The sequence below is a fragment of the Sciurus vulgaris genome (assembly GCF_902686455.1).
Source record: "Sciurus vulgaris genome assembly, chromosome: 12".
Classification (NCBI taxonomy): Eukaryota; Metazoa; Chordata; class Mammalia; order Rodentia; family Sciuridae; genus Sciurus; species Sciurus vulgaris.
The window spans coordinates 71,589,683-71,609,744 of record NC_136473.1 but is presented as its reverse complement, the minus strand read 5'-3'; the positions used below and the strand labels follow the sequence as shown (position 1 = coordinate 71,609,744).

Below are 20,062 nucleotides of genomic sequence, written 5' to 3'. Positions count from 1 at the left end.
CAACTTTCCCTTCTGTCTGCTAAGCACTGAATCCCTAGGGCCTTCCTGGTCCCGTTTTCTCCATGGATGGGACTAATCTTTCTTTTAACCAGTTCCTATTTTCCTGGAAAGACTGAAGGAACCTCCTTTCTCCTTCCCAGGTCCATAGCAACTGAGTTTCTCTGTCACCAATGACTCTACCTATCCCACCAGACAGCAGAGGTCGGGAGACTGAGAAACATATAAACAAAATAAAATAAAACCAAACCAAACCAAACCAAAGCAAAATCTAACATGCACACAAGACAAAACCATGCCCATATGTTATTCCTTGCTTCCCAGGAGTGGCTTGCTTGGACGACCCTGCTTATTCTTGCTCTTGACCTCCTTGACAGGGTTGCTCAGAACTGAGTGGGTGTCTTAGCTCTAAATTCCCAAGGAGAAACACTGTCCTCCCCCTTTCCAGTCCTTGCTTGCCTTTGGTCCTTTCTCTCCCCAGCATGGATTAGAAACTTCACATACTTCGTTGTAGATACCTGAATGTTGGCCCAAAGGTAGACTAGGAAACAAAATTGGCTGGGGTGTCCTCTGGGTTAGAGTAAAAAGACTCATGAGTCAGAGGAGCTGTACTTGTCTAGAAAGAGTTGAGGCAAGAGGAGGAATCTTTCTTAATACACTTGGTGCGGGACTCAGGGGACAGAACAGGTATTGCAGGGAGAGTATATCGAGAACCCAGTGCCCATAGCGCCATGTTGTAGGGTACCATCTACCTACATTCTGTGTAAATGATGCCCTGGAGTGATGACCCATAAGATGGGTCACCATTAACCATGCCACAAAAGGAGTCATGCAGTAAAAGTGTGGTCATTAATGGAGCACTTCTCTGTCCTTCTGGGCCAGGCTCGGTGGGGGACACTGGAGGATATGGCCTCTGGCCTCAAGGAGGTGCTTAGACTCCCCTGGGGGAGGCAGGTTGTGTTAATACCAGGAGGGCCCTAGGGAACCACTGTGACCCAGAGGGGACTGTGTATAGCGGGAGAACTTCCGCGATATACTGGCAATTCTGGGGAGACCTTGTGGGGCAGGCACCACTGGAACAAGTGACCATGCCAGGGTGGTTGCCTGCTGTCAGGAGCAGCCCTTTCTCTGGTAGTTTCAGCTCTGTGCCTGTTCCCAGAAGCTGAGCCTCAGTGTCTCCTCAATAAAAAGGTCCTTCTCTATTTCTCTACAGCCTTCAATACCCCAGGTCCCAAACTACAGGCTGTCGATGACGATTCCAGACTGGCTTCAGGCAATCCAGAATTACATGAAGACACTACAGTATCCTTCCACCCAGCACCTGAGCAGACCCAGCTGAGGGGCTGGGGATTGTAAACCTGGTGGCATGTCTGGCCCCAGATGGTCATCAGAAGGTCTCTAAGGTTGGTGAGACCAGGAATGCCCCCCTAAATGAGAGCCTTAAAAAAGGGATAATGGAGAATGTCATTACAATAACCAGCCCTCCTTCCTTTAAGCAGGATGCGGGCAAGAATGGTGAGGGGGTAGTGAGCCAGGCCCTCTGGCTTCTCTTTTTCCCTCCCCTTTTGTGTCCTTTGCTAGGCTCTCCCTGAGATCTCCTCTTCCTTACATCTTCTCCTCTTTCTCTGCTTCCTTCCTCTTGGTCACCTTTGCCCCCCTCCCTTTTTTCCTCTGCTAAACAACTCTTTCTCCCCCTTGCGCCTGTTCTCTTGCTTTCTTTCCTCTCTTACTTATTTGCCTTGGTCTCTGGCCACTCATGATCTCAAGAGACCTACCCTGTGCTGCTTTTGGCTCCCACAGCAACCCAGGCTGGTGACCTTGCTGGGATTCTGCATAAATCAGTTGGGACTCTGCAATGGGGGCTCTATCCCCGACTTGAGCTTGAAGAATTGCTGAGGAACCCTGTGGGTCCAGGCTGATTTTTGATCTCAATGTCCTCAGCTTGTTTACAATCAAGATTAGATCAGTTCTGAGGGCTCCTCATGAGCAACACTGTAGGAACCAAGAGGCAGAAGTGATGGTCCACTTGACACTTCTGGGAATTTTACCAAGATAGGTGTCCAATAGGGAGCAGGCCACAGCACATTGTCCAGGGGATCAAGCTTCTGTTGACCTTTGCCCTTTCTCCATAGACATAAAACTTAGCCTGGCCTGCAAAACCCAGACACATTGCTTTGCTTTCTATTTGTCTGTTCTGACCCAGTCTTGAGGCCAAAAGGGTTTCAAGAAGCACCAAGTACATGTTCAACATGCTCCAGAAGAGCCTCCTCTTCTTTGTATTATAGGCAAGATACTTTCCAGTGGACTTTTTGGGTCTCTCCTGACGGGACCAAACACCAGCACCTCTCTCACAGGGCTGGATGTTACCAGATGGAAATAACACCAATTTCTGCTCATTTGGATGGAGAGATTACTTGATTAGCCCCAGTTCCCATTTCATGGATCACCAGCTCCCCTATGTGACATTTTCTCAGTGGAGTCCTGCGTGATATTAACAGGAGAAGGCAGAAGCAACCTCCAGAGGGAGGTTCCGGCCCTGGCAAGGCTACAGGGCATGGATGCTGATCCACAAACTGGAACCCCACCTGGGGAGTTCTTTGTAGTCTAGAAGCACAAAAAACTCCCACCAGAGTAGACCTGAATCTCAAGAGCTGACCCTTTTCAAAGGTGACATACTCTTCGTCAAATATTCCAGAAGGTGACAAATTAGAATGGCTCCTCATTTCTATCTAGGACTTGGTCTTCCCAAGGATCACCAAGCCAGAGAGTCAAGTTTTGGGAGGGCATTGTTAGGGGCAAATTTGCATGTGTTTTACATAGCATTTACCCATGCTCCCTGAAGCCCTGCAGCACATACTCAGCTAAGTTTCATTGTTGCCCTAAAGTATCTGCATTTTAATTTTTCTTTTCTCTGATCCACTACGATGCTCATTGACCTGGGTCACTGATTATAGAGAGGGCAGGAGAAACCCCCAGGAGGCTGCAGGGATCTGCTCCCGGTCACCTGGTCTTTGGAGCCATCACTCAAGGAAAGCAAAGCAGCATGGACTCTTCTACATTCTGACCCAATTTTGGTTTAGTTCACAGGGACCCCCCCCCCCACCACACTCCTTTGGTCTGGACCCAATAGCAGGTGTCAGAGTCTGGGAATTCCTTGAGTTCAAACCTGACTATAGATAGTCTCAGCTGGCTGTGGAGTCATGAAAGAATGCATCCTGCCTTCTGCTGATATAGCCTCTAAGCCAGCCAACCGCTGTGCTGATCTTGCATGGGATTCTATAAACAGAGGTGCCATACTTGCTGTGCTAGATGGGGAGGGACCTTCTGAGTAATACAGGGGACAATGAGTATCCTACTCTGCAGGGGGTATGCTGGGGAGACTTTTCCCACCCACTCACTTCAGGTCCTCATTAATTGTAAGGAACTAAGAGAGGGTGGTCAGGTAATTTTTCATTATTTAATTATCAGTTGTGGCTCAGTGGTAGAGTGCTTGCCTAGCATGTTTGAGGCACTGGGTTTGATCCTCAGCACTACATATAAATAAATGAGTAATATAAAGGTCCATCAACAACCAAAAAAATAAAAAAATTTAAAAAATTATCAGTTTATCTTTATGTACTAAATGTATACATTAAATATATAAACAGAGAAAGTTGAGCATATAACTGATTTTCCACTGAATTAATTTTTCTTTATATTTACTGGGAACCTCACTCCTCACTGTTTGAGTAAATCCTTGGTTAAGTAAAAACAATCACTTCAGAATGAGAATATTTAGTCCCTCATTTTTCTCTTTTGCCTCTAATATTTTGTAAGTTGCATTTTTAGAAATGCCAGCAAGCCTGTATTGTTATTCTCACAGCCTACTCAGTAACTCCCAAGCTAGTGAGCTTGTTAAAATTGTCCTCTGCCTCACATCCTGGAGCTTCTAACTGAGTTAGGGTGACTCTGAATGGCAGCCGGGGTTAAGAGGCATGGGCTGAAATCAGAATCTCCAGGATTGGTGCCTAGAATCTGCTTTTGAGCTCTCCAGATGGGTGTTATACGTGCCTGTGTCTGAGAAGTGAAACACACTGGAAGGGACCCCAGCCCTTCTCAGAGGGTGTGAAGTGTCTCCTCTGTAGCTGCCTGTCTCTGAGGGGTGGGTGAGTCTCACTGGTCCTCCCTGAGCTGCAGAGGCTCTAGGTGTTCATGCTTCCTTAGGGCCCTCCCAGCATGCACTTTTTCTATGATTTGGTTTGAGGCAAAAGAGCCAAACACACAAAGCAATTTTTCTATAAATTGAGAAAAATCAAGATCCAGTCTCAGAGGACATTAGGGAGTCATTCATCTCCTCCAGAATCACCTGAGAACTTCTGGGTAACCAGCTAAATTTTAGATGTGGATGGTGGTGCCATCTTTTCAGGTTCAGTAATCAATGTCAAGTGTCAGTCCAGCCATGAAAAGAAAGTGATGTTTCTGTAGTAACTGTTGCATTCTGTGTGCCATTGAAAAACCTTACTGCCATTCATTCACCCTTCTTTCTATTCCATTCAACCATCCTTCTATCCAGCCACCTTTCCATTCTTCCATCCTTCCATTCCACCTATTTGTCCATCTTTCCATTCATCTTTTATCCTTCTGTCCATGTAGCCTTCCATTTCATCCTTCTATCCTGACATCCATGCATCAGTCTCTCCACCCACGCATTCATTCACTTCTTCCTTATTCATTTAATAATATTTGCTGACTTAAGTATGTTGGGCTTCTGCCAAGCTTTATGGGGATATAAAGATGATAAAAGAACAGCCCCAACTCTCAAAGAACTTGTAGTCTAGCAGGTAAATTAAGTTATATATTTAACTAATCAGAATACAGAGCAGAAAAGAGCTATTATAAAGGTCCAAGGTGCTTCAAGACCTCAGTGAAAAATTAGATTAAATTTTATGAGCGAACAGTGAAGAGTTAGAGACTACTGGCTACCTTCTGGCTACTGGCTATTTCTGAAAGCTCCTGCTTCCTAACCCCATTGAGAAATCAGAATGCATATTTTCCTCTGCTGGATGACTGGGATCTTTGGAGTTTTCTGTCACTTTCCCTTTACATACTTTACACAGATACAATCATACGGGGACCCAGTTCTTTGAAATTAGGAAAATGAGACCACTGAGTGGGTAAGTGGTGCATGATCTGTGGGCCAGATGACCTCTCTCTCCCCTGCCAAGGAGACCTGCCAGTTCCCTCTCCCAAACTCTATCCCTATATCCTGGTGTTCAAATATCCTAGTCAGTTGGGGGTGGAGGTTGCTCCTGGGCCCAGGTTGAAGACAGGGCTGAGGACGGAGCCACTCTGACTGCTACGTCTAGTGGTGAAGTCTAACTCTCGGAATGGGGAAGCTTGCAAAACTCACTTTTGAGGCCTCATTTGCTTGTTCCATTGGGAGGATGCCATGGAATACTGGCACTCAGCTCCAGCATGTAACTCTTGGAGAGGAGAATGGAGAATTGAGGGTTTTAGTTCTGCCAAGTGCAGATGCGCTTTGGTGTCTTCCTATGAAGCAAGTTCTCTCTTTTCCCTGTATTCCTGCATGGTGCTTAGTGTGGAGACAGACATGCTGATGGATTAACAGACAGACTGACTACTGCAGAATTAAGCCCTGAGAATCCTTTGCTGTGTTCTGTCCTACAGGTTAATGGAAACAGCGAAGGAAATGACCCGAGAGTCCTTACCTATCAAATGCCTTGAAGCTGTCATCCTGGGCATGTATCCTTTAAGTTATGTATGCTTACATTTATTGCACAGATTGTGACCTAAGTATGGGGGTGCTGGTTGTGCCTTCAACATCCTTAGTTAACAGAGATGATGCCCGTTTCTCTTTGAAGGAAGGGATCAAACTCTGGTGCTTCTCTTTAACTTTTACCTTCTGGAGTTGAACCAAATCAATGCTTGACTTCTTGGACCAACATTAGTCGAATCTGTTAGCTATAGCCTCTAGCAGGGCTAGCTCTCAGGCTAGTGGTTTACTGGTTCCCTGGTTGCAAGGAGAATTCTACTTAGAGGGACTAGAGAGAGAGATTATGGCTCTTTCTTGCATTAATTTGACATTGCCACAGGAAAAACACTCAAGGGAAAGCAGTCAGTGCCGAGAAGGCTAGTAGCCAAACCTATCTCTAGGGAAAATGTAAGGGCAGATTGTGGAGGAGACCAAGTAGTGGCAGTGTGTTCCCACTTGATGGAACACAGCTGGCACAAGGGTCTGGTCTCTCTCACACTTTCTGTTCCTTTTTCCACCACACTCCTGGCTCTTCAGCCTGAGAGGAGTACAGTCCAGAAAAACTGTGATGACACTTATTGGTGCTAATGGTAATTGAACATGATCAGATAGAAAAGCAAAGAAATTCCAAGTTCTCTGGGGCGGATGACTGGAAGGGATGGTGGCAAAGGAAACAGAGCAAGATACAAGCTTGAGAGATGGGGTCCCAGCTGAAACCGGTTGGGTCCTTGTGTGCTGTACTAAGAAGTTACCTTTTCCTTAAAGGCAGTAGGCAGCCCAGATGGAAGCTCTGAAGCAGAGAAGTGACATGATCATATGTACCTTTTAGAGAGTAGTTTTCTACTACTCGGGATTGAACCCAGGGGCACTTAACCCCTCAGCCACAACCCCAGCCCTTTTTATGAATTTTAAGACAGGGTCTTCCTAAGTTGTTTAGGGTCTCACTAAGTTGCTGAAGCTGGTTTTGAACTTGCAATCCTCCTGTCTCAGCCTCCTGAGCTGCTGGGATTACCATGCCTGACCAGAGTAGCTTTCTGACGCATAGACTAAAAAAGGACAGTGTGGAAAAGGCTGGGACTGGATCTGCAAAGCCCATTGGGAGCTATTACAGGAGAGGAGGGTGATGTTTGGGTCATGGCCCTGGTGATAGGAATGAATTTGATGGGATGGTTTCAGGAGATGTCAAGGAGGCAGAGTATATAAAACTTGGAGACCATCTGGATGCAGGAGTTAATAAGGAGTCAACAAATGCAGGTTTCCTGATTGGGTGACAGTCTGTGGAGGATGGGCTGAGAGTGACAGAGAAGTGGGATACTTCACTGCAGACCTGAACTGAGAAAGTAGCAGTGAAGGAGGAGGGAAGGGGGTGGAGGTGAATCAACACCACTTGAATCAACTGCTGAGATGTGAAGATCTAAAGGAGAAAGCTGCATAATAGTGTCACAGTCCAAGAGAAGGACTTAGAGGGGAGGATCAGATTTATGGGGGGACATGAGTTCAGATTTGGACCAATTGAATTTGAGGCATCAAATTCAGGATGCCTGGATGGGCCATTTGGAGCATAGAACTCACAGGAGGTTCTACACTGGAAATGCTAATTTAGGAGCTGTGACATTGGGGGGTTGTAGTTGCTATTCAACAAGAGAAGAAAATGATCAAGGACAAAAATCTCAGTATTTTTTGGTCTAGCTGGATATAAAAAAAAAAACCATGAAAGAGACTTAAGAGAGGGAAATCAGAGAGGTAAAAGGAAAGGCAGGAAAGAAAGGAACTCTGGCAATCAGCTGGACATGGGATTGGTCTCCTGGACATTGTCATGGGAGGGGGAGTTTCTTGCCTCTGCTGCCTGTGGAGGACTCAGGTCTGATCTGAAACCAGATTGTGCACAGGTGCCTTGGCTGACATCTGAAAAACGGAAACTTGAGCCTTACCGAGGCCCCTCCCCAGCTATGCTGTGATGCCTGCTCCCTGCTTCCCACAAAGGAGGTGAAATGTGTGCCTGGGGAGCCCAGCAGGAGGCCAGGGCTGCGGGTCAGGGCAACAGATGGCTGAGGGCCCCAACTCTTTAGTGGCAGGAATGAGCCACAGCTGTTTAGCAGAGCCTCTTGCAAGTTTAATGGGGGCGAACAATTGACCAGGGATCTGCTGGAGGAGATCAGCAAAAAGCACAAGCCCAGGCCCTTTTCTGGATGGATGAGCTAACCTCAGACTCTAATGCTGGACATCTGAGTGTACCTGGATATCAGTATCTTTTCACCCCCACACAGTTTTATGCATCTAAGCTCCCTGTCACTGAAATTATCTACAATCTTTGGGGATCGCAGGGAATAGATCTGTGACAAACTCTGGGCCTGTACTCTTGCTCTTCCTTTGTTCTTATCCGTGTTACATTTCAGAACAGTACAGGGAAGGTGGGGAGGGTGGAGAGATTCAGCTCATACTGCTGAACTCGGTGAAATCTGACTCTTCGACACAGACAAGAAACACAGACCTAAATTCTAAAAGTTGCAGCATCTTTGTCTTCTCTTTGCTGTGCGTCAGCATCCCTGTGTCCTGCTTTGCCCTCAGGCTAGGGCCATCTTCTGTGTCTCCCGCAGACCCTTGTGCAGGTCCAGGAAAAGTCCTTGATGACTCAGAAGCTGTCTGTTTGGCTGCATAGAAGCCTGTATCCCTTGACCTCCTCTGCCTTGTTTTCTTTTTGTACTTTAGCCCAAGTTCAGGATTTAGTCCTGAAGAGCCACTTCTTTTTATTATGCTGAAGCATGTATACACTCTTTTATGTGCATGCTGGATACGTAGATCTTTGGTTCTAAACTATTTTCTGAATTATAGCAATAATTTCAGAGGGCCTCACTGACTGTGGTAGGCTTGCTCATGGTGCTAAAGGACTGTGGTTTGTGGAAGTTACAGGTTCGATATGAGAGATAGGGTCAGCATTTCCCCAGATACGGGGTGCAATTAGCAGATTATCCAGGAGCTTGGAATACTGCTGTTTTCCTTCCCATGGAAAAACTCAGACTGCTTCCCCATCCTCACCCAAGGCTTCGCTGACTGCCAGAATGATGGAATAAATCCTAGAGATGGGTGACTTGTGATGTGATAGTCTAGTGATCTCTCCTGACCCCTCCCTGCTCCCACTTCCCTGCCCAGCTGACCCATCCTCCAAGACTAATTCCGGTGTTGCTATGCCAAGGCCCCTCTTCTGTCCACTCGGGTTGCGGGGCTTGCCTCTCTTAACAGCATGTATCACACCATGTTTTGGTCTTGTTTTTTATTGCAAAGCATATATAATATAAAGTTTAACCATCTTTACCTTTTTCAAATATATAATTCAGTGACATTAAGTACATCCATAATCCTGTGTGGCATTACTACCATTCATCTCCAGAACTTTCTCATCGTCCCATTTGGAACTGCATACCTATTAAACTGCTCCTGTTGCCTGCTCTTAGTCCCTGGCAACCACTATACTATCCTCCTCCTGTCTCTATGAATTTGATTACTCTAGGCACCTCAGATAAATGGAATTACACAGATTTTGTCCTTTTCTGTAAGCCTTGTTTCATTTAGCATAATATCTTCAAGGTTTATCCATGTTGTAGCATGGAAAAAAGATTTCTTTTTCTTTTTTTTGGGGGGTGGGGGCAGTACTAGAAATCAGAGCCAGGACCTCATTCAGGCTAGGCAAGCTCTCTACTACTGAGCTACACTCCCAACCCAGGATTTCTTTCTTTTTAAAGGATAAATAATACTCCTCTGTTATATAGATACTGTATTTTGTTTATCCATTTATCCATTGATGGACATTTGGATCATTTCCACTTTTTGGTTATTGTGACTATTGCTGCTATGAGCCTTAATGCACAAATGTCTGTGGAGACCCTGCTTGCAATTCTTTTGGGTACTGTGACTGGCTGATATCAGTTAGTTTTTTTTTTTTTTTTTTTTATCACTATGACCAAACTACCTGACAACAACTTAGAAGAGGAAAAGTATATTTGGGTTCATATCATTAACAAAGACACCTTGAAGCTCTTAATCCCCTGTAGAGATCGAAGCAAGGAAAAAGTGCCTTCGTGTTTTGTTTTGCATTTAATTACTAAAGATGGCAAGTTGTTCTCCTTGTCCCATATTTATTCTACTTTGGTGTGTACCATTTAGGTCATACTCAAAGCTATTAAGTGAATCCTTTACAGAAGGATCTGGAAAGGTTAGATGTAGGCCTGCTCAGAGGCAGAGGGATAGACTCATTGACCCCTATGAGTTTGATTTTCCTTTCTTGGGAGTTCATCCTCTGAATTTTCAAGGCCTTTGTCTCTTCCTTGACTCAGATTGTCTAAGCTACTTAACCAATGGACAGCCTTCCATCGAGCGATTCCCCATCAGCTTTAAAACCTATTTCTCAGGAAACTACTTTCACCATGTTGTGCTGGGCATTTACTGCAATGGCCGCTATGGTTCACTGGGCATGAGCAGAAGAGCTGAGCTGATGGACAAGCCGTTAACCTTTCGGACTCTGAGTGACCTTATCTTTGACTTTGAAGACTCTTATAAGAAATACCTGCACACAGTCAAGAAGGTCAAGATTGGGTTGTATGTCCCCCATGAGCCTCATAGCTTCCAACCCATTGAGTGGAAGCAGCTGGTCCTCAATGTCTCGAAGATGTTGAGGGCTGACATAAGGAAGGAGCTGGAGAAGTACGCCAGGGACATGAGAATGAAGGTAGGTGCTGGGAAGACAAATTTATGCCAAAGAGCTCTTCTCCCATTTCATCCCTGTTCCCACTCCCCGCCTTCACCCCTTTTGCTCCAGGCCTCAAACTTCTAGGATGGTCACAAATTCCCTGGAGTTATCTTGCTTAGTGGTCACCCTAGTAAATTGAAAAATATAAGCCAAAAATTTATTTGATAAAGACAACTGAAGTCGCTCTTTGTACATAACACAGTTGACCCTTCATACCTATGGATTCCGCATCTGCAGTTTCAACCAATTTTACATTGAAAATGTTTGAGGAAAAAATTGCATCTGTACTGAATATGTAAAGACCTTTTTATTGCCATTATTCCCTAAACAATACAGTGTTAACAACTTTTTTCATAGTATTTACCTTGGATTGGGTATTATAAATGATCTAAAGATGATTTAAGTACATGGGAGGATTGTGTAGGTTATATGCACCATGGATTTTGGATCTGTGGAGTTCCTAGAACCAATCCCCCATAGGATTGTGAGGACAACTGTTCCTCAAAAATCAGAGCTAAAACCAAATTAGTTGTTACAATTAAAGCAATGTCATGGCCTGCCATTTCTTTTATGAAATCAGATCTAAAATCTAGTCATTTTATATTTAAACTCTAGTTTTGTTGTTTGACCATATAAGGTGACCAATTGTTCCAGTGTGCTTGGAACTGAGGGGTTTCCCAGGACAGCTTTTAAAGTATTAAAACCAGGAAAGGGGGCTGTGGTGGTAGCTCAGTGGTAGAGCACTTGCCTAGCATATATGAGGCACTGGCTTTGATCCTCAGCACCACATAAAGAGACATAAATGAAATAAAAGTATAGTATCCATCTACAACTAAAAATATATTTTAAAAAATAAAACAAAACAGGAAAGACCCAGGAAAACCAGGATGAGCTGGTCTCCCTGCTTTATGATCTGTTTCAGAGTCATATTATATCTCTGTTCTGCTGTCTAAAAGTTGCCAAGCCCTTTGGCAAAAAATTCTAACCTGGTGACACAGTAGCAAACGAGGGAGTATTCATTATGCAGGCCTTATATAGAATATTCCTAGAAGATTTCTTCCCTCCACCAGTCTTACCTCTGCAGTGACATGATGTGAGCTTATCCATGTCCATCCAATGCTTGGGGAGTCACCATAGGAAAGCCCCTGCACACGCTAAATACCCAGGGGGAAAGGCTTTATGCTAACTTCAGGCTTGGTTATGTTCAGCCCCTGGGGACCTGTCATCCTTACTCTGTTGGCCCTGGAATGGAGCTTTTGATAAATTGAAGCCTCTGCATGTACCTGGGCTGGGAGATTCAGAGGAAGAACATGATGGTCCCTGGGGTAGTGTAGCTGAGGCTTGTCTTCACAAGCACAGGATCTTGCCAAGAGACCAAACAGCTGCAGGAGGCTGAGGCATTGGACTCAGTTCGGCCATCTGCCATGGCAAAGGGGACACGATACGATGATCCATATCACCCTCTGGGAAGTGGTGCCCTTGCTTCTTGCCAGTGCAGGGAGGAACATGTGTAGCTTTGGAAGTCTTCCTGTCAGTGCCTCTGAATGGTGGGTTCGTGGACCGGCTCGGGGCTGAGATGTTGTGCTGTAGGATATGGGGCAGGGGTTCTTTAGAAAACAGTGTGGTTAATGCCTCCCTTCTCTTTCAGATCTTGAAACCTGCAAGTGCCCGCTCTCCAACCCAAGTGAGAAGCCGGGGAAAATCCCTGTCCCCCCGAAGGAGACAAGCAAGTCCCCCAAGAAGGCTCGGCAGGCGAGACAAGTCGTGAGTAATATTTCTCTTCCCCAACACAAGGCCCAGCACACACCTTCACAGGGTTGTCCTGGCCCATGGGGACAAAGCTGTGTCCTGGGTTTGGCATTTGAACAGACAGTGATCCCCAAGAGAGCTGCCCTCATTCAGGGGTCGTCTACAGAAAAGGATCCACTCTGCCCATCACCCCTATTACTCTTACTCTGCTGACTGTGGGTTGTGTACACACAAGAAGGGATCAGCCCCAGGTGACCCGAGAGGAAGAACAGTCTAGAAGCCAGGTAGAACGGAAGGAGCACTGGACCTCGAATCAGGCGACCTGGGTCTGGACCCAGCTTAGCTGCTTAGGAGCTATGTGACCTTGGGCATGTCTTACAACCTTTCTGGATATAAGCTTTCTCACCCATAAAATGAGAGTGTTAGAATTTATGAATTTCCTAAAATTCTGTAGTCAACTGTGCCCAGCAAAAGTGTGATTGCCATCAGTAGATAGTGGCATCAGAAATACCCCCAGGCTCATCCTCTTCCTTGGTTCACCCTCCTGTTTTAGGCCCAGGGTTAGTAATTCCACACCTAGTTCTTAGGTCATAATGACCTACTTAAGATATGACAGATTGGAGCTGCCGAGGATGCCCAGAGTAACCAGCAATAATCCACTGGCAAACAGTTGAGCCATAATTATACTGGGGGAAAATGCTGCTTTTCTTAATAATAGCAACATGCTATGTCACATGAGCCTCATCGTAGGGACAGTACACATGGTCTTGGTTGAGTCCCAGCTCTGTCACATATTAGCTGTGCAGCTGGACAGATCCTTGGTCCTTAGGGAACCTTAGTTTTCATCTATAAAAGAGAATAAAAATGCATCCCGCCTATCTCACAAGGTTGTTGAAAGGATTCAATTAGATCTTATGACAAGAGTAACTTGTGAATGGTGAACTGCTTTTATACAAGCCCATCATAACCAGCACGTCAATCCTACAGAGTAAGCAGGGAATGATTTTACAATGTTTATTTTCAGATTAAAAAAAAAAAAAAAAAAAAAAACAGAAGACAAAAAGTGTTGGTTATCTTGTCCTATCCCCCGTAACTGGCCAGTGAGGGAACTGGAGCTCACATTTGAGGCTGGAAAGAGATATCTTGGCTAAAGTTTAAAATGAATTGAGGTGGACGAGGAGGGACAGTTCCCTCCCATTTCCTCTTAAACCTGGATTTCTGAGTTGCAGGTCTAGGGGAGGGGTTGTGGGGCTACTGGGTATGGGGAGAGAGAAGAGGCATATGGATGAGAACAGAAAGCAGGGCTGCAAGAAGCAGGGCCCACCAGAAGCCCAGAAGCCCTAGGCCCTGCCTTCCCTCTCCAGATGTCAGCTTGTGTCATTCCTCAGACTAGATCCCAGCATGTTCTGGCTCCCAGAGTTATGTCTGCCCAGAAGCAGCTTCTACGCTTCTGCCCGCAGCCTTCACCAAGCAGGCTTTGCTTTTGGCAAGGAAGAAAAGATGAGTATGGTTATGAGTTAACTCCAGGAATCCTAGCGTGGGACGGTGAGCGCCACAAAGGGTTTGGTGACCACACTGTGCTATTATTTAAGCATTACATAAGGCCAGCAAGTCGGCTCTAAATGTGTTGGGTGCCACAAGGCAGCTTGGGAGTGGCCCAAAGGATGGAAATGATCTTAACAGGCAAGAGGCCCGTCAGCTGTGGGGTCCCAGCCTCTGTCTGGGCATGGATAATTTTAGTGGCTTTATATCCCCATCCACCTCCTCCCTATAGCTGAAGCTACTGAATTCCACTCCAGTTTTGCACTTGTCTGAATAATCCCTTTAGCATGGAGGATCCGTGTCACTGGGCTGACACAGCTGAGTGGGAGGGTGAGCCGGGATGACTGTAGGAGCATCAGCTGAGATTAAGTTTCCAGAGGGAGACGGGGAAGCCCCTCCACCCATGCATCCTTTCTCCTGCTCTGCTGCCCTAGGAGTGTTTAAAGTGTCTTCGACACAGCAAGGTCAGTTTCCCCCTCGTGGTTCTTACAGAGAAAGGGTGATGGGGCTTGAGGCTCATGTTTCAGAGCCCCTCTGTGAACCTAACCCAGCTCCTCCGCAGCTTTGGGCCTCAATGCCCTCAATGTCTTCACTGAGGGACGTCCGCGGTAGTGGCTCTCCGAGGTCCTTCCCATCTCTGACAGGTCACGACTCTTCGACTTGCAGCCAGGGACCTGGGAGAGTACGAGGGAGCTGACGGGAGTTTTCTGGCTTGGCTGGCTATGTTGGCAAAGGGGAGCTCCTGCCATTGAAGTGACGATGTGGAACATTCTTCTTCAGTGTCCGTAAGGACCCAAGAGAACCGCTTTGTTTTCTCCCCCCTATATGGTTCCTTTCCCCCCCTTCTCTCCCTCCCCTGTTCATGTTTCTTCTTATTTGTTTCTTCCTCTTTGATTTCCCTCCTTCGTCACCTTCTCCGGCATCTTGTGGCTCTAGTGGGCTTTGCTCGCCCTATTGGAGACCCTCTGGGTCCTAGAGGTTACTAAGCCTCACCTCAAGATAAGGTCCCTTCACCACATGGTCACAGGTTGGACAGTGCAAACCCAGGGCATCTCCAGGGCTCTGGGTGAGTGAGGACAGAGGCTGTTTTTGAAGTCATGGAGAATGAATTTGATTCTGTGGTTGAAGATTTTTGAATAGACCCATTCAGTGAAGTCATTCTCCTTAGATCCCAGATAAGAACACATTCCCAGGATAGAAAGAATACTTCCTTAGGATAGAGTTAGGAAAAGAAGACTCAGAAGACTATGGAGGGAAAAGCAAACCTCCTGGATGATGTGAAAAGAACAATTGCTACTCGAATGACTTCCCTATTAGCTCCTCATAGGATTTCCTGCGGCCTGGGGGACCTAAGGACACTTGAAGAAACCAAGGTGGAATGGTGGCCCTTATCAGGACAGATTAGGTCAAGCAGAGGGAGCCAAGCGCCTCTGTGAGCCCCACAGGATCAGACAGGGTCAGGGTTCCTGGAGCTGAGGGATTCTGGGTCACAGAAAAGAAAGGTGACATCAGAGCCTGGAAGTGGTACTCTAGAGTCTCAGACAGTGGCCTGTGGCTCTTGAACTCTGGCCAGAGCCTCCTGCCTGGGGAGGGCCTAAGGGATGGGCCCAGGGCGGAAGGATCTCTTCAGAGCCCATTCTGTCTTGGCAAGGCCTCTGTTTACGTAACAAACTCAGCTGTCTGCCCCATCAGCTGCCAACGGTGGTGCCCGACATCCTGGGAAGCAAGGAATGTGAGGGGGGAGCAGGACTGGCCTTGAATGAGGGTGGCAGGTGTGAATGAACCCCTTGCCCTGCCCGTGTTCTGCCAGCTAAGGCCAGGCTGTCACCGTGGCCCATCTAGATATGCCAGAATACTAAATCGGGGCTTGGCCTGATCTGATCCCTGTCAGACCTGGCAGCAGAGGAGGGCCTGGGGTCTCTGCTTACACTTGTAAATGCCAGGGGTTAATGTTAGGGTGCACCTTTACCATGCGCCCCGTCCCAGAATCCCAAGTCTGCACGTGACTCGCTGCACTGGTCCTCTTCTGTGCCCATGTGTGTGGGTGGGTGCCAGCGTGGGTGCCACACACAGCCCCTTATTGGAGGGTAGAAGAGCCCTGTAAACGTTCCCTCCTTGCTTCTTTTCTTAAACCCAGCTTCAAGGGGACACACACATCCTTGTACGTTAAGCCCTAGGAAGTGTGGTGTCCCCATGGTCCCAGCATGCTGCCCTCGTTTTCTGGTTCTGAGGCTTCTTGTCGAGTCACTGGTAGCAGTATCCACACCAGGGCTGCTTGGTGTGGGAAGGACTCAGTGTGCCACTGTCAAGGTTCAGGTAGCAGTGGGGAAGAGCAGCCGGGGGTGCTGTCCACATAGCACCTTCTCTATGGAGCCATCACGCTGTCCTCCTCAACCTCCATCCCCCTCCCAGCCTCTGTCCTGCTGCCTCCTGGGATGCCAACCCACGGTCAGGGTTAAGGGTAGACTGCGAAGGGGCCATCCAGCTTTTGCCTTAGTTCGCCCTCGTCACGTGTGTGAGAACAGTGAGCCTGGGATCATCTGTTGGTATGTGGAGAATAGGGTCCCCCTTGTTCTTCCCACAAAGGGAGGCTAAGCAAACAGCCTCAGCCCTTCCCCTTGCACAAGGGAAATCCTTTGATTCCCTTGCCATATTTGGACCGGGGATGAGCCTGGAGAACAACATTCAATCTAAAATAACCTGGGATCTGATGAGAGGTTTTGGGCAAGCGCAGACCCAGCTGAATCATCATCCTGGTGCTTGTGTTTCTTAAAAATAACCCCTTGGCGATATTCTAATTATAAATGGGGGAGCACTGGAGAGGCCTCCACACACACCATAGCTCCCCCAGCTCTGGCCCTGAGATGAGCTGGTGAGGACTGAGCGCTATTTCTGGCTGTGCCCCACAGGCAGGTGGCATGCTGTGATAACCCACTTCTATCCTTTGCCAGGACAGGAAGCTACAGTCGCTGCTGATGTGAAAGGAAAGGGCTTCATCTCCTGGGCATTTGACCAGGAAATCTCAGCCTAGCTCTTCTTCCACCAGAATTAGCTTTTTTCTTTCCCTGGATCTGGAGGCCTAGGGGTGGCAGGCAGGGTGGGGATACAAAGGGAAGAGACCACCTAGTCACTGTCCTTTAGGAGTACGCAAGGTGTCTTTCATTGCAGAAGCACATTCAGCTTACTAAGAAGGCAGGTTTCCTACATGGCTTTCAGGGATAAAGCTTCTCCTATACAGAAGTAGAAAAAACAAAACAAAACAAAAAAAACTTCCTACTTGTTTGTTCTTCAAATGTTGTCTTGGTAACTTGAATTCCTGGCTTAGAACTTTGTTCGAATAAAATATTCCATGATAAAAGTAGTATATGAGGCCCTATCAGCCATTTACACATTAGGTTCGAGAGGCACATATTCAACAGAGGGACTCACAGATGAATTTACTTGGACCCTGCTCTCAAATTATTGTTTGGCACAAGGATTGTGAATCAGCAGGATTCTATAACAGATGGACATAAGAAACAGCAAGCAGTGAATTGTGCACGTAGCGTGTCAGGAAATACCTTATGGAACAGGGGGCATTTGGGTTGGACCTGGATGGATGACAGGATACGGGGAAGGGCACTGCAGGCAGGACAGCACAGGCCACGGTGCAGAGGCAGGAGTGGCCATGGCATCCTCCTCAGGCGCTTTGATTGGGGTGGGGATAGGGTAGGGCTGCTTGCTTATAAAGGATGGGCTGCAGGTTCTGGGGACCAATTCTGGCCCCATTACTTGCTAATGTGTGTGACTTTGCTTTGAGCAAGTTCCCTAACTTCATTGCTTTCTCTTCTATAAAAGGGATGGTAACAGTATCGACTTGGCAGGTTATGATGAGAATTAATAAGTGCCTGGCACATTGTATGTGCCTGATAAGAGCTATTTATAAATGATTTCTTGGCACCTGGAAGGCACAGGGGAACTGGTGGAAGGTGCTAAGGAAAGATCTAGAAAAAGGAGGCCAAAGACTCACAAACTAAATTTCGTCTATTTTCAGATGTGCCAAAAACACAACACATGTAGAAGTAAAGAGTGAAGTTTTAGGAACACATGAACTACGAAAAGTATGGTGAAAATCCTGTTCCTCAAGACTGAGGAACTCCAAAGTGACTGGCCAAAAAGTGACTTCTCTGTGGTGGCCTGTGGCCAGTTAGCTACAGTGGACACAGCAAGCCCACAGTGCAGGGACGAATGGGCAAGCTCTCTCTCCTTGATCCTGTCCTGTAGCCTGTTCTGGCCACTGACTTCCCAGGAGATGCTGTTGGACACAGGACTGAGAGCAAACAGGCCAGTGTAGATGTGTTTCTTCCACACCTGGAATATATTAAGCTAGCATCTTACTGGCTTTTCATATTTTCATACATGAAGGGCAACTTATATAGCTTCAGAAGGAGAGGTGTGACTTGGTGTTGAGGAAGGTGCCAACCCAGGAAGAAAGCTGGGCATGGTGGTACACATCTGAAATCCCAGCTATTTGGGAGGCTGAGGCAGGTGGATCACCAAGTTGGGGACCGGCCTAGACAACTCAGGCCCTATCCCAAAACAAAATAAAAAGGGATGGGGCTGTAGTCCAGTGATAGTATGCTTGCCTAGCATCTATAAGACACTGGGTTTAATTCCTAGTCCCACAAAAATAACCTGGAATATTCTAGGGCTAGGGCTGTAGCTCACTGATAGGGAGCATATGCTTATCCTGCTTGAGGCCCAGGATTTGATCACTGGTAGGTCGGGCAAGGACCCTGGAGCAAAAGATTCTCTTGTTAAGCACAGCAACTGCTTACTTTTCAGGTTCAACAGGAGATCCAAGGAGTCACTATGGCTTAGGTCCTACATAGTTCAGCAGGGTTACAGGGAAGACAATTGACCCTTAGAAGGGAGTGTGACTCCTCCCTTCACTTAGGGTGCCACCATTTCTCATGAGTGGAATTAGGACTTGCTAGGAACCAGTTCTTATTCCACACACTAACCTTCCTCAGGCTGACTCAATACCCACTGTTACCACCATCAGGTGTGAATTAGCATTTTGAGTTAATGGAGGGAACAGGTATCAGCAAGAATCAGGTTTGGCTGTGGGTAAGGCTGGGTTGAAGCTGGTGACTTACATATGATTCACTATTATGTGAAAGCAGCTCAACAGAAATGATATGGGCCTTCTTACTGCTCTGACTTCTTTAGTGAGCGACGAGGTTCAAACTCCACCATCACTTCCACATTGTCCTCAGCAGGAAGTTAAAAGGGAAAGAAAAAGATGAAGGGCACACACCAGTTGTCTAAGAGGAGACCTGGGAGCCAACTGCCACCTACTTCTACTTCTGTCTCATTGGCTCTGAGTCAGCCTGAGCCCAGGCTGGCTACAGGAAGACTGGGGCATGTAGTTTGTGTTCTAGGCAGCCAGGTGCTCAGCTAAAAATTGGGGGCAGGGATTTCTCAAGCAGGGGAGAATTGATATTGAGGGGCAACTAAGGCTGCTACACACAGATCACTGAAAATATCGGCTAAAGCATCATCCACTACAAATGCAGTTTCCATCTGGATAAGGAGTATGCGCTTTCATAGTTAAACCACCAGGAAAAGTAGTGTCCATATTTTAATTGCTGTAGGAAATGACTTTCATTTATTCCTTCTCTAAAGGAATGCATATAAATACTTTGGGCTTCTCCCTTGCCAAGTGAATTTTTTATTCTGCATTTTCTAAAAGTAGAACATGCTGGGGAGGTGAGAAGTCGACTTACCCTTTCTAAACACGTGTCTTAGGCTGACCTAATGTATGGAGAGTCTACTTTGAGGAGAAAGTCTCAAATTAGCTGTTTGTAAAGATGATACCATCTCAGGCAAGAAGACAAAATAGAGGCTTCACTTCAGGCTCTCTGACAAAATGAACAAGAAATATATGAACCCTTTAAAACTGACTTATAAGAACCATAGTTCTCTCCACATCAGTGAGCTGAGGACTAGGGCAGAAATCGTAAGCAGGGCTGTTACATGGGCCTTTAGGCCTGTGGCAGTGGTCTTGTTTAAGGGGAATGGCTAATCCCCAGGGCATGACTGGACTGGAAGACAAAACACCAAAGGACTGGAAGCCTCAGGCTCTTTAACAAAACAAGCAAGTGTCTACCCCCACAGCGTTGGGATTTCTACCCACAGTCAACTGTATTTATTAGCATTGTGGGTGAGCCCCAGGAGCCATAAAAGGCACAAAGAAGAAAGAGGCATGGGTCTTGACTGATAAAGCAGGACATGTG

The 20,062-nt window shown here is 46.7% G+C and overlaps 1 protein-coding gene across 5 annotated transcripts in view; it reads left to right on the top strand.

Moving 5' to 3' along the window:
- Window positions 1-20,062, top strand: part of VASH2 (vasohibin 2) — a 44,846-nt gene that overhangs the window by 17,865 nt on the left and 6,919 nt on the right. For 3 of the 5 annotated variants that reach the window (XM_079107022.1, XM_079107024.1, XM_079107026.1), the window contains exons 3-8: window positions 1,211-1,299; window positions 5,094-5,150; window positions 5,665-5,739; window positions 10,091-10,472; window positions 12,142-12,257; window positions 13,631-15,722. In XM_079107022.1, the coding sequence (XP_078963148.1) occupies window positions 1,211-1,299; window positions 5,094-5,150; window positions 5,665-5,739; window positions 10,091-10,472; window positions 12,142-12,257; window positions 13,631-13,763 (852 nt within the window). In that variant the 3' untranslated portion in view covers window positions 13,764-15,722. Of the gene's footprint in view, window positions 1-1,210; window positions 1,300-5,093; window positions 5,151-5,664; window positions 5,740-10,090; window positions 10,473-12,141; window positions 12,258-13,630; window positions 15,723-20,062 lie in introns of those variants that run through there. The other 2 variants (XM_079107023.1, XM_079107025.1) reach the window with 1 other exon arrangement.